Consider the following 14,191-nt stretch of genomic DNA (forward strand, 5'->3'; position numbering starts at 1 on the left):
AGGCACGACGTTGAGAAGTCAGCTTCATTCGCGTAACCACATTTAATAGACAACACAGGTCGGAGTCAGACAGTCAAATTGACTTGACCTATAAAAAAAAAAACAACAACAACAACAAAAAAAACGATTAAAATCGAGATCAAGCGAACACGAAGCGCACAAAAATGTAAGAGCGGTTAATAAAAACTTAAATAGTGGAGAAGACGGTGAAAGTAAAAAAAAAAAAAGGGTTTTAAAAAGCGGTACCGAGGTTGCCGACCGGACGGGGAGAGGAAGGGAACCTTCGAATGTCCTCTGCACACCCAAGTCCTGCTGAGTTCGTTCAAACGACCCAACTTTTAGTTCTATTTGCCCGAAAAGTTCTTGTTTGTTTTTAAGTTTTTAAGCGACTCACAAGTAAACTGAATTCAGCCATCTGAGCATTTGCAGAATTTTTTTTTTTTTAACATACATTTCGACTCGCCAACTTCCTCTAAAAACACTTGACGGTTCATTTACTGAAACGTTTTAAAGCTTTTCTTGAAACTCTTATTGAAGCTTTTTTTTTTTTCTTAAAACATTCTGTGACTCCGATAATCGCACGTCGCACCTCGTCCAGACGCCTTTTGCCGTCTTCACGTCTCGAGTGAGTCGAACGAATGAAACCTCTCGTCGACCCGAATCTGACGAGGCACCGCGAGCGTGAGAAGAACGACCCTGACGCGAACATCGCGCTCGCCGGCTCTTCTCGACTCACTTTTCATTTCTTTTTACCCTCGCCGTGAAACAAAAACCCGTCCACGTCTCGCTTCAGCTCCGTTATTAATCCGTCACAATCGTCGACCGCGTTCGCGGGACGAACAGAATGAACAGATTATGACCGGTTTGGTTTGGGTTGGTCCCTCTCCTGTTTGTTTGCTTTCGATGTTTTACGAGATTGAAGGTATTTCGGCTCAAAACGCGCACACGCACGCACACACACACACACACACACGCACATACACGCACACACACGCACGCACACACACACACACACACACACACACACACACACACACACACGCACACACAGGCGTGTCCTTGGAGCCTCTGAAAAAAAACTGCGTCCGCTCACATGATTCAGTGAGACGCGCCGCTCCGCTCCGACAGCTGAATATCTGCGTCTGTTTCCTGTCCCAGATAACGGCAGTATGCAGAGAGGCCGCCCTGCTGGCCCTGCAGGAGGACATCAAAGCTCGGCGAGTCCAGGCCAGACACTTTGAAAGCGCCCTGGACGCCGTGAAGCCCCGGATCCCCGACTCCCTGGTCCAGTCGTACGTCGGCTATCAGCGGCAGCACGGCGGCCCGAGCTTCCTCTGAGCCGCCGACTCCCCCCCCTCCGACGGCCGCGGCTCCGTGCCGCTCGGCCCGACTCGAGCGCAGCTGTTGTTTGTGTTCCTACGAGTAAACGAATTCAGGTCTCGGGACAACAAACTGTCAAACACCAAAGAGGAAATTTGGATTCCTCAAAATCCCCGTTGGAATCCCATCTGGGTTGTTTTTTTTTTTTTTAAACAACAACCATAAGACTCACTATTGTTTTATTTTTCAGTTGTGAACAGTTTTGCGTGATGTCATGTTTGGATTATATAAAATATTAATATTCTATTCAATGCATTGTTTTTGTATTTGTTCTTTTTCACACCGCTTCGGGGAAGGAAGAGGTCAAATCAGAAGCCAGTCCGAGTTCAGGATATTAAAAACGAGGTCTGATATCGAGATTGCAGCAGAATTAAGCTGTTTTATTGGCCGTTATTATTAGTTATCATTGTCAAAATGACTCTCTTGATTTCACTCGATCATTTATGTATTTGTCGTGTTTTCCACAGTAAAAGGCCGCTACAGGAAAGGAAGAGGTCAAATCGGAAGCTCGTCAGAGTTTGTGACATTAAAACTGATCTAACATCGAGTTTACAGCAGAATTAAGATGTTTATCAGTTATTTCTTTTAGCTTTATCGGTTATAATTACGTCAAAAAGACTGGGATTTGACTGGATTTAAAGACTTCCTGTTTGCATCGGCCTGCCATCACCGTTTTTTTTTCCTGCGTGTTTTTTATTTTTTAGAACCACTTAGTGTTATATATAAATGAAAGTACTAGTGTCTCTCCATAAAAAATTAAAAAAACACATTATATCTGGGATTTTAAATCACAAGAGTACAAATCAGCATGTTCACTGTGTTCAGGGTCACTTCTGATGAGACTGCAGTAAAACCTTAAATTCAAGTTTTGTAACTGGAGCTCACGACGAACCCTCCTAATCACAATATGACATATTCACCTCCACGCCGATGGAACAAAGCGGTGGGATTAGCCCTTTATTGCGGGGAGAGGGGGGGGGGGGGGACACCCCCGGCGACGGCTCCCGGTTGCTTTGCTTCGGTCTCGCCGGGGAGAAAAAGCAGCTCCCGGCTGGTAGATTCATCACATCCGTCCGTGGAAAATCAGCTAATTGCTGTAATCGTGAGATTTCCGTCCGCGCTTCCGACCACTAAAGAGCGGAGATCCAGGCGGCCATCTGCCGGTGGACCGGGATCTGCTTCACCACCGAGGAGCTGCGTTTTCACCATCAAACAAACAAAACAACAACAAAAACGTCTTTGTCACTCTGACTTTGCGTTAACTCTCGTTTCTGTCGCGTTTTCTTTTTCTTTTCTTTTTTTTTTTTGAAGCATTTGCTGACCCGAAGTGCCACCGGAGGTCGTTCATCTGTTGATTTGTTTTCATTTGAATGGGATAAATTGACTTTGTATTGAACTTCCTTTTCTCATGGATCCGGATGTAGCGCATCCGCGACACCAATCAAACCAGACAGTCAGGAACAGAGAAAGAGGAGGGGGGGGAGAGGGGGTGTCTCCCACCCCCCCACCCCCTCCTCCCCACCCCCCCGCCACCTCCTCCCTGGCTGCAGGGTTGCTTTTCTCTTAAGGTGGTCCGTAGCTAACAACACTCCCTCCTCCTCCTCCTCCTCCTCCTCCCCCCACCTCCCCCCGCACTCATGCAAAATCCCGGTGGCGCGTAATTCCGTATCAGAGAATGAGGCTCATCGCCGACACGTTGTGTTTCCCCCCCCCCCCCCCCTGATGACACGCGTGGATGCGTAATGGGGGACATTCCGGAGAGGACAGAGGACATCCTGTTGATGTTTCCTCTCTGAAAATGTCTGTAAAAGTCGCACAGCTGTCTGTGCAGACACAGCTCTCCAAAAAGTGGACCTTTTTTATGGACTCTTTAAGTGAACTTTTAAGAGTCTTGACATGGAGTGGATGGAAGTCAGTTTCGCGATGGTACAAACTCGCGTCACAAACTGGACATTTGAGGTTCTCGGACACCTTTAAAAACCCTTCTCCTTAGTGCATATTAAGTACATTTACATTTCAAAGCCATCATTTCACATCTACACGCTTCAGGAGTATTCTGTTGGAGTTTTATTATATAAATTACATAATTCGCAATCCTAATCATGTATACAAGTTTTGCTCACATTCACCTATAAATTCTAAGTTTTTGCGACCAAAAAAAAAAAAAAGAATATTAAAAGCCTTTATTAAGAAATACTCAACGTGCTGGTAGTAATAATAGGTTTTGCTGCTTATAGTTAATGTGTACCACGATGGTGTTGTTGTAGTTCATATTTCAGTAGGAGAGCAACAATCAGGTTCTTTTAAAAGTTCTAAATAAACAGGATTTGATTCTGTGTGTGTGGCCTCTGCTTAAAAAAAAAAAGGCAAATCAGCGGGAATATAAATAGACCGGGCGTTTATTACCTCACTATTAGTCACATTAACCCGTATTCACATCATTATTCATGACCCCACGAGAACGGAAACCATTGGTGTATTTATTTCTTTTCTTTCTTTTTCTTTTTTTTTTTCTTCCCTGAGCCCCAACGCTAAAAAAATAAATAACTAACTAACTAACTAAAAGAGGTCCGTTCCACCTTAACTAGCGCACACATCTCTATCGCCCGGCCTTCCACATCTGCCCAATGAATCAGGAGCGGATGCGATGTATCCTTTTTCAGTGGAGTGAATGGCCAATGGGAGTTGGCTTGTCGAGCAAACACTAAGCCCTGCGTTCCCATTCATTCAGTGCTGAACAGGCCCGCAGAGCTGGAGAGAGCGCACCGCTGTCTGCGACCCGACGACGCTTTTTTTTTTTTTTGCAGGAGAGCGCAGATTTACACCACCACCACCCCACCACCACCACCACCACCTCCTCCCGCGACAAGAAGCAACGAACTTCAACTCTGCGCGCACTCGGAAGAAGAGAAAACTCTTGGATATAAGCTCCACTCGTGTTTGACTTCCAAGATTTATTTTTTGTTGTTGTTGTTGTTTTGTTTTTGTTTTTTCAACGCTCTTTTTTTCGTGTGGTTTATTTCACAACAATTCCTTCCCGGGGACTTCTATAACTGGGTCGTCTTCGCCTTGAAAGATCGGCCTCCCCAAGTGCGCAGCAGTTCTCCGGGTGGCTTCCCTCCCTCCCTGCCTCCCTCCCTGCCCGCCCGCCCGCCCGTCCCGTCCCGTCCCGTCTTCAGCAGAGCTCCGCCGTGGATTTACTTTGTTTCATGTGGGGACAAATGCACGCGTAACCCGCGCTGAACTTAATCTTACCAACTCACCAAGAGAAAGAAAAACAAAAACAACAACAACAAAAAACAGGGAATAACGCAGGGATACTCTCTCTCTCTGTCTCTGTCTCTCGCACTTGGATTTACCAGACGTGAATGTTGTGCTTTACAAACCTCCTAAGTCTCCGTTCGGACATTGCCCCTTCCTTTCCTCTTGGATGGAGTTTTGCTAGACTATTTTTGGTTGATGGATTCGACGTTATGGATGCTTGCGTATAGGTATGCACCTTCTTTACACTTGTTTTACGCATTTCATTTCTTTTTCGGAAGGGGTGGGAGGAGGGTGGTGGTGGTGGTGGTGGTGGTGGTGGTGGTGGGGTGGGGGGGTTCACGGCGGTTTTGTTGCGCGATAGTAGCGACGGAGTTGCGCGCCGCTGCAGCGATATTAAACGTCTCCTTAACACTTGGACAGATTCATTTGGTGTGTGTTAAAAAAATAATAATAATACTTTTTTTTACATTTTAAATTTTTTTTTTAAATACACCACCCGCTGCGGGTTGAATTCATCGCGGTGAACTGCTGAAGTTGATGGATCTCCACGCCTGCGTCGCTCCGTGGCTGTGCCGTAACAAGCACCCCTCCCCCCACGGCGGTTGTTTTCATTCATAAGTTTTCCCCGTCTATTTTGGATGCGTCCTCTTAATGTCTCTTGATCTCTGGCTCTGTTTGGGAGGGAGGGAGGAGGGAGGGAGGGGGGGGGGGAGAGGAGGAGGAGGTGTTTTTGAAAGGATTCTTGCTTTTATTCCCTGCACACGACGTCTCCACATCTGAACGCGTTCCGTGCCGATGATCCTGCGCCATTTTTTTACGCACAGACTATTTAAAAGATATATAAAAAAAAAAAAAAAGGGAGTTTTGTTTATTTGCAGAGCAGCAGATTGGATGAGTTTGGCTTTGGTCGTGCACTGTTTCTCTCTCTCTCTCTCTCTGTGTGAGGTTTTAGGACGTCCTCTCTAAACGGGAACAAGCCAGGCTGGGTATCTTTCTGCAAACTGTAGGTTTTATTATTATTTTTTATTTATTTTTTTTGGCCTCCTGCAGCTCGACTTTACTTCATAACATCCCTGAAGGGTCAGACTCAAAATTCCTGACAGTATTTACGGCACAAACACGCAACACAAGACATTAACCTGCTTCGTGATACCTTGTGAGAAATTGTGCCTTTGCTGTAGCGCGAGGTGACGTTTTAATCCGACAACTTTCGAGCTCTGGGTTTTTTTCTTGAACTGAAGTCTGTATTTTGTCGGAACTTTGGTCTGACCTTCGTTTTTTCTTTTCTGTAGCTCCACTTTTGTGTCCCCCCCCCCCCACCACCACCACCACCACCACCACCACCCTCCCCATTTCCCTGAAATCCTTTTTGGTGTAGTAATAGAATACTAAGTGAGGCAGCTCATTTAGTTCCCTTGGATCGTGTCCTCATTTCGTCGCCGCGGTGCATTTAAATGTTAACTAGTCATACAAATGTAAATGAGGAGGGGAAGTATTTGTAGGGTCTGCTGAAGTTTAGATGTGTGCGTATTGGGGAGGAAGGTACAAAAAGTCTTGTTAATAGTCAACTTTTTTCTCTCTCTCTCTCTCTCTCTCTCTCTCTCTCCCGGGTTGCCTCACTTAACGGGGACAAAAGTGACATACTGTCATGTTGACAGGATGAAAACAGTGAGTCCGGATTCAATGTGAAGACGTATGTGCAATAAAATGACACAGATTTCACTTGAAATAATCACTTTTTGTTCTTTGGAGCTGCAACGGTAGCCGTTGTTTCAGAACGATGGCAATGAGGGTTTTTGGTTCTCACTGGTTTTTGAGAGTTGTGTTAACCCCTCTTCCATGATGACAACATGTGTGTGTGTGTGTGTGTGTGTGTGTGTGTGTGTGTGTGTGTGTGTGTGTGTGTGTGTGTGTGTGTGTGTGTGTGTGTGTGTCTCCCACTCATGTTTGAGCTCTCTCTGATGATGTCTCCTCCCTCCCTGCCTCTCCTTTGTCTCCCCCCCCCCCCCCCACCCCTCCCCTCCCCACCGGCCTCCGTTCCCCCTCCTCCCGCAGGTTTTCCGATGCATGTCCACGGTGAATGTCGGAAGTGGTGATCCCCCCAGATGGAGCTCCAAAGTCAACATGGCCCCGGCGGTTCATTAGCGGTGATCCAGCAGCCTTCCCTGGAGAGCCGGCAGAGGTCGGATTACGAGCGGGAGCTCCAGCATGCCGCCATTCTCTCCCTGGACCAAATCAAGGCCATCCGCTCCAGCAACGAGTACACCGAGGGGCCCTCAGTGGTACGGAGGCCCCCCGCGCCCCGCATGGCCCCCCGGCCCCACGACAAGCAGGAGAGGACTCACGAGGTCATCCTCGTCAATGTGAACAACAACAACTATGAGCACCGGCCGTCGGGTCACCACCACCACCACCACCACCACGTCGGGGGCGGCGTGGTGGTCGTGGCCGGGGGACAGCAGTACGGCGGGTCCCGGGCGCCGGGCCTCAGCCGCTCCACCAGCACAGGAAGTGCCGCCAGCTCAGGGAGCAACAGCAGCGCCTCCTCCGAGCAGGGACTCCTGGCACGCTCGCCCCCCGCCAGGCCCGTCATGAGCTTACAGCATCACCACCGGGCGGATCGGCCCGTTCGGACACAGCCCAAGCCCAAGGCCCTTTTACAGCCCCAGCAGGGACCTCACTTCCACCAGCCTCCGCTAGAGGCTCCACTCAAGCCCCCGGGCAAAGGGAAATCAGACTTTTCTGGCTCTGGCGGTGGCGGGGCGGTGGCCGCCGCCGCCGCCGCCGGGCACCAGTTCATCTGCGAGCGCTGCGGGAAGTGCAAGTGCAGCGACTGCACGGCTCCCCGGAGCCTGCCCTCGTGCCTGGCGTGCAACGGCCAGTGCCTGTGCTCCGCCGAGAGCGCGCTGGAGCACGGCACGTGCATGTGCCTGGTCAAGGGCATCTTCTACCACTGCTCCAACGACGACGAGGGGGACTCGTGCGCCGACCACCCCTGCTCGCTGTCGCGCTCCCACTGCTGCTCTCGCTTCCTGTGCATGGGATTAATGTCGGTACTCTTCCCCTGTCTGCTGTGCTACCCGCCCGTCAAGGGCTGTCTGAAGGCGTGCCAGGGCTGCTACGACCGGGTCAACAGGCCCGGCTGTCGCTGCAAGAACTCCAACACTGTCTATTGTAAACTGGAGAGCTGGGCCCCACAGACCCAGGAGAAACCCTCCTGATCGGAGACTCTCGCGACGTGGATCGTATATGATGACAATGAATAACGATGATGATAGTCACAAATTTAATGTTTATCAAACATTCTAAGCACCCCCTCCCTCCTCCTCCTCCTCTCCTCCCCCCCTCCTCCTCCCTCCTCCTCGCTGTGGAGCTAAAAGCAAAAGGAGTAAACGAAAACCACTCGAATCTTTTTTTTTTTTGAATTTTTTTTTTTTTCTCTCTCTCTCTGAATCAGGACCATGTTTTTACAGACCAGTGTTTGCCTTAACTGTTTCTATGTCTGTCCTCAGCTCCCTCATTAACACTTTTTTTTTTTTTATATATATATAAATGAAAAAAAAGTTTTGCTTCCGTTTTTTTTGTTGTTTTTTTTGTTTTTTTTTTTTAGGCGGGCAGTTTCCTCGAGGGGGGAGGGAGGGAGGGAGGGAGGCGGGAGGGGGGGGAGGTGGGGTTTCTGCGCGCCTCGGTGAGGAGCTGCCTCTCACCAAATCTGTGAAGGACGATCTACTATAGGGCAATTATGTAGCTGTTACCTGGTATTCATAGCAAAAGGCAGGTTTTATGTTTTGTCTTTTATCGGTTCGCTACCACACTAAAAAAAAAACAACAACAAAAACAAAAAACAACGTGGTTCCTACGCTCACGTGTCATTAACGAAAGCACATCCATCTCATAGTATTCTCCACTCGGATATGTCTCTCTCTCTCCTTCCACCCGTCTCAAACTTTTCATTGTGGCATTCTCCCCATGTTTTTTTTTTGTTCTTTGTTTTTTTTTTTTCTTTATTTCGTGTAAATTGTATGCTCATAAATCCATAAGAGGAATTCTGGCTATTTTTTAAAAAAAAAAAGCAAAAAAATATCTGTTAAACATTTTTTTTTTTTTTTTTTTTTTCGTTTTGTTGTAAAAAAAATATTTATTATGTGAAGCTCTATTATTTTATGATATTTATTGCAAGAGACAGTCTTAAATTTACTCATGTCTGAATATAACAAAAAATATCAAATACTTACTGAAAAAAATTAAAGGGTGGCACAAAAGAAAACTATGTTAACTTTAATGCAGAAAAATATATTAATTAATGAAAAAAAATTGCGCTGTCTTGGTGTCTTGATTGAAAAACGGGCCTGAAGGAATGCAAGATGGCGGATTTTAAAGGGGGGGGGGGACACAGGTCTGGGTTTTCTTGGGTCTTTGGGTGAACAGCAAATCACTGTTTCCATGTGTGTGTGTGTGTGTGTGAGGAATTCCTGGTTAAAAGAAAGAAAGTAGAAGCAGCAGAAAATGAGTCTGTTTACATTCTTGGATGGGGGGGGGGGCATCGCTGATTCTCCTCTCTAACCTTGAAAGCTAAACAATAAGGGTCATTGACACGATCGGCCCCCTCGAAGCTGCGAGCATCAACAGACTAGCCTCCACGTTTTCATGAGTTACTCTCACAGGAAGTAGCTCTCCTTCTTAGCCCCCCCCACCACCACCACCCACCCACCCTCACACACACACACACACACACACACACACACACACACACACTCACACACACACACACACACACTCAGCAGCCAAGAAGTCACCACTAAACTATGCACTGTAGTTTATATTCCACCGGGCTTTAAACGCGGCCCGGATTGGGATGTTCCCCCAAAAACATTCCCAAATGGTCTCCATATTTGCAAGCACCAAAGAAGTGTGTGTGTGTGTGTGTGTGTGTGTGTGTGTGTGTGTGTGTGTGTGTGTGTGTGTGTGTGTGTGTGTGTGTGTGCCTCCAGAAGAGCGAGCGAGCGAGCGAGAGAGAGACCATAACGAGGAGCCGGGGCCACCTGTTCAAAGATAATAAACCGAGGGGGCTATCAATGCTGGGCTTTTATGGCCTGGTTCCTGCACTAAAGCCAATGACAGGGGCCAATCCAGCCCCCCCCCACACACACACACACACACACACCCCCCTCCCCCCAACACACCACCCCGACTGACCCCCACAGCCCCCCATTTGGCCGTGTTTTTTTGTTTTTGTCACTGAATTTATCACTTGTGAAGTCCGCTGACTTGACCAACACCCCCCCCCCCCCCAACACACACACACACACAGCCCCCCCCCCCCCCCGCCACTGACTGACACCCACGCACTTCTTAACCTCCAGAGCGAGAGGGGGGGGGGGGGGGATGAGATCATCTCTTTGAAAGGTGGTTGGTCAGCCAGAAACGGCAACAGTTTGGGAAAAGGGAGGGAGGTGGGGGTTTGGGTGGGGGGGGGGGGTGTAAAAGGCAAACAGGAGAGGTGAGTTAACGTATCAGTTAAAAGTCTCCGGCAGTTTTTGAGGAATAAAAAATGTCGATTTAAATACTCGACGGACGAGAAAGCGAACGCTCAACATCAGCACGAAGGAGCCGGCGTGTTGTTCGGTCCCTGTTCGGTCCCTGTTCGGTACCTTGTTCGGTCCCTGTTCGGTCCCTGTTCGGTACCTTGTTTGGTCCTTGTTCGGTCCCTGTTCGGTCCCTGTTCGGTACCTTGTTCGGTCCTTGTTCGGTCCCTGTTCGGTACCTTGTTCGGTCCTTGTTCGGTCCCTGTTCGGTACCTTGTTCGGTCCTTGTTCGGTACCTTGTTCGGTACCTTGTTCGGTCCTTGTTCGGTACCTTGTTCGGTACCTTGTTCGGTCCTTGTTCGGTCCCTGTTCGGTACCTTGTTCGGTCCTTGTTCGGTACCTTGTTCGGTACCTTGTTCGGTCCTTGTTCGGTACCTTGTTCGGTCCCTGTTCGGTACCTTGTTCGGTCCCTGTTCGGTCCTTGTTCGGTACCTTGTTCGGTCCCTGTTCGGTACCTGTTCGGTCCCTGTTCGGTACCTTGTTCGGTCCTTGTTCGGTCCCTGTTCGGTACCTTGTTCGGTCCTTGTTCGGTCCCTGTTCGGTACCTTGTTCGGTCCCTTGTTCGGTACCTTGTTCGGTCCCTGTTCGGTACCTTGTTCGGTACCTTGTTCGGTACCTTGTTCGGTCCCTGTTCGGTCCTTGTTCGGTACCTTGTTCGGTCCTTGTTCGGTACCTTGTTCGGTCCTTGTTCGGTCCCTGTTCGGTCCCTGTTCGGTCCCTGTTCGGTACCTTGTTCGGTACCTTTTGTCGCCCTGAACAGTTTAAAGAGCGGATTAGCGATTTGTCAATTTCCCGTTACCCTTCCGAGCTGCAACCCGAGCCCGTGTTTTTGCTCATGGCTCCGGGTTGATGGCGAACAATGGGAGGCCTCGCTTTTTTTTTTTTTTTTCCCCCTGCAGGTTTCAGGACGTCTCCCGTGTACAGATGCACGAGTCCGGTCGGGGTGGAGGAGATCTCAACTGTATTCAGGAGGCGGTGAAACAGGAAGCCGCTGTTTACTTGATATCGTCCAGCCGAAGCCAAATAAGGAAACGGATCCGACTCCGACCGTTTCCAGAACTCCGGCGACGCGTCTCTATGAAAATCTCCAAATGTGATCGCGCTGTGACGTCAGACGACCCGCTCTTGTAACTGCGTCACATTTTACTCGTCACAGGACCGTGACGAAAAAAAACCCAAAAAAACAATCCCGAGTCAGTGTTGAGTAATTCAGCGGCATGAGTGGAGACAACCTCCGCTTCCTTCCTTCCTTCCTTCCTTCCTCCCTTCCTTCCTTCCTTCCTCCCTTCCTCCTCCTCTTCCTCTCTGCACTTGTTTCAGAGTAAATATAGCAGCTCCACACACCCACGTAATGCTGTTTTGGTAGTTGTCAGGCTTGGCGGGTCGCTCGCTGGCTTTTTTTTTTTTTTCTGCAAACATGCATGACTTACCAAGTGAGTCACGCTGGATGGAACCTCCAAACCCACACATCCTACCGGGGGCAGTCCTTTTCTTAGCCAGGGCGCTGCAGCCGGCGTATGACCGCGGCGGAGCAGGATACTCTATAAACAGTCGTCCTCCTTCATCACCAGAAAGGGCCCCCGCTTGCAGCTTTGCTCCGCCGGCTCATCTGGTTTTCATTATTTTCCCCTTCGCGGCGTATAAATAGAAATTAGCAATCAGGTGGGAGGGAGGAGGGGGAGGGAGGGAGGTCGGGGTGGGGGGGGGGATTCTGGAGAGCGAGGCGGCCGGTTTGGGCCGATGACCAAAGTTTATGGAAGTTATCTCCGCCGATATTTTTTTTTTTTTTTTTGGTTGGCGACGGCGTGTTGGAGCGACGAGCGAGAGTCGATGTGTTTGGAAAGCGCCGGCCGACAGCCAACACTCAGCCTCCGGCATGATTAAAACGACATCAAAAAAAAAAAAAAAGAAAGAACATCTTAAAGAAGTCACTACTATAGCTCCAAACCGAGCGGCAACCGAGCGGTGACGTCGCTCATTGGGTTTGCGAACGGCCGTTATGAAGCCTCGAGTTTCTGAATTTTCCATCTTGCTCGTTTCTTGGCGGTTTGGAGCCGGCAGCGACCACATTTTCACAATCTGATTGAAAACCCAACGATACTTCGTCCCGTCCACCGACAGCTGGAACCTGACTGAACAGGCCTGTCAATCAAACGGACACGAGAGACATTTTATTGACTGAGAATTTAATGAGACAAATTGAATGGGAGTCTATGGAGCGGGAGGCTTTTTGGAGCCGACCTCTAGTGGCACTCGGTGGTATCGCAGCTTAACGCACTTCAACATCGGCCTCATTTTTCAGAGCCGGGAGCTACGAACACTTTTAATCAGTCTGTGGTCCAAACGTTGGATAAATACGGCGTGTTGCTGTCGTCAGATGAAAACGCTGCATAATCCGTCATTTAAACATTTTAGTGAATAAGAAAAGCAGCTTCGTGTTTTACTTCGAGCGCTGTGAACTTCGGAGTTTAATATAACAGGTTCTGAAAAAGGATTTTCTCAAACCACACAGCAACATGTCAGCCCTCGGCTTAACTGAAAACACCAAACTTTACATATGAATATATATATGAAATGATAAAAAACTGAAGTTGGCATGACAACAGATTTACTTTTACTGGTTCTGAGTTGAAGGCAGATCTGGGAAGTCTCATGGGGGACGGGAGGGACGGGTGGAGGGGGTGGGGGGGTTCGGGAAGGATTAGAGAACCAAAAAAAAATACAACACTTTGTCCTTTACATTTTTATGGTGCCTACTGGAGTCGTGCCAATTCCCCAAAGATTTAAGATATCCGCTTTTAAGATAAGAGCCTCCGACCCGAAAACAAAAAAGAAAGCGAATGAAATTCTTAAAAGCAACGACATTTGTGCATTTTTATTTTTCAATGAAAAAGAAAGGAGCTGTTACTCTCCATATGAGGACCACGTTCTTGGGAACGAATCCAAATACCAAAGAAAAGAAAGAAAACATGTTAAAACAAACAAACACCTTTTGGTCCTGATTTTTTAGTGAACTGAAACCATAAACACTTCCTGTTTGTGTGGATGAGCGTCCCTGTCAAGAGGACAGAAGGTCGTTTAGAGGCCCTCCTTCCTCCTCGGGAGCTGTAAAAAGTCCCCGTGGGGACAAACTCAGTGTTTTATCAGGTGTCAAGGGGCCATTCAAAGATGGAGGTGTTTCCTTGGGGGGGGGGGGTTTGGTTGGTGATGGTGCTTGAGCCTCTTAACCATTTGCTTCTGGGTACACACACACAGGAACTCAGTGTAAAACTTTCACATACAAACACCCCCCCCCCCCCCCCCTCTCACTCTTAACTGGCTGTGTCCCTATGCAGTGTTACCAGCCCATCTGATAGGGCATTCTTCTCTCCAAAGCCCCCTTCCTGTCTCGGGTCTTTGTCTGCCATTTTAATGGACAAAGGCCGGTCAGAGCTCGATCATCATGAGAAGGGAGAGAGGGAGGCAGTCCGGATCAATACGGCAGCAGAACCGAACTGTCCCGGGACTTCACTCAGCCTGCTTCCTTTTGTAATCAAAGCCTGGAGGGAGGGAGGGAGGGAGGGAGGGGGGGGGGGGGACGTTTGTCTAAAAAAAAAATTGTGTTTAAATTGCAGAGACTTCAGAAGTAATTCTTGCTGCCGTTTTTGTTTTCTGTTAACAGAGCTGCTCCTCCACAACATCACGTCCCTGTTCCTCTTTTTTTAACGGCCCCCCGGGGGACATTTTTGTGTGTGTGTGTGTGTGTGTGTGTGTGTTTGTGCATTCCAGGCCCCCTACCATCTCTTTTTTGTTCTGTTTGCTTCCTTTGATTTCCCAACCAAGGGCAACAACAACAACAACAACAATAACAACGACAATGACAAACAAAAGCAATAGCATATGCAAGAGGTATAGATGAGCTCGGAAAGATTTGTTTTGTTTGGGCGAGGAAGAAAAGGAGGAAGAAGAAGCTCCCCCCCCCC

The 14,191-nt window shown here is 48.5% G+C and overlaps 2 protein-coding genes across 3 annotated transcripts in view; both read left to right on the plus strand.

Moving 5' to 3' along the window:
• afg2a (AFG2 AAA ATPase homolog A) overlaps positions 1-1,631 on the plus strand; it is a 99,584-nt gene extending 97,953 nt beyond the window's left edge. The window contains exon 18 of the mRNA XM_069716501.1: positions 1,159-1,631. Within this exon, the coding sequence (XP_069572602.1) occupies positions 1,159-1,338 (180 nt within the window). The 3' untranslated portion in view covers positions 1,339-1,631. The remainder of the gene's footprint in view (positions 1-1,158) is intronic.
• Positions 1,632-4,387: 2,756 nt separating this feature from the next.
• On the plus strand, positions 4,388-7,973 carry spry1 (sprouty homolog 1, antagonist of FGF signaling (Drosophila)). Of its 2 annotated transcripts, none has more exons than XM_069716508.1 (2): positions 4,388-4,871; positions 6,700-7,973. In XM_069716508.1, exon 2 carries the CDS (start codon positions 6,750-6,752, stop codon positions 7,863-7,865), a length of 1,116 nt encoding a protein of 371 aa, XP_069572609.1. In that variant the 5' UTR covers positions 4,388-4,871; positions 6,700-6,749; the 3' UTR covers positions 7,866-7,973. The 2 variants fall into 2 exon arrangements, with proteins under 2 accessions (XP_069572609.1, XP_069572610.1); XM_069716509.1 differs by lacking the exon at positions 4,388-4,871 and adding an exon at positions 5,365-5,647.
• The last annotated feature ends 6,218 nt before the right edge of the window (positions 7,974-14,191 follow it).

Source organism: Brachyistius frenatus, unplaced genomic scaffold, assembly GCF_029030835.1.
Source record: "Brachyistius frenatus isolate BFR_SWC_R1_liver_20210118 unplaced genomic scaffold, ASM2903083v1 Contig_158, whole genome shotgun sequence".
Taxonomy (NCBI): Eukaryota; Metazoa; Chordata; class Actinopteri; family Embiotocidae; genus Brachyistius; species Brachyistius frenatus.

Excerpts from the sequence above, each read along its gene's own strand:
- spry1 (XM_069716508.1), top strand. The coding sequence starts at position 6,750 with ATGGAGCTCCAAAGTCAACATGGCCCCGGCGGTTCATTAGCGGTGATC.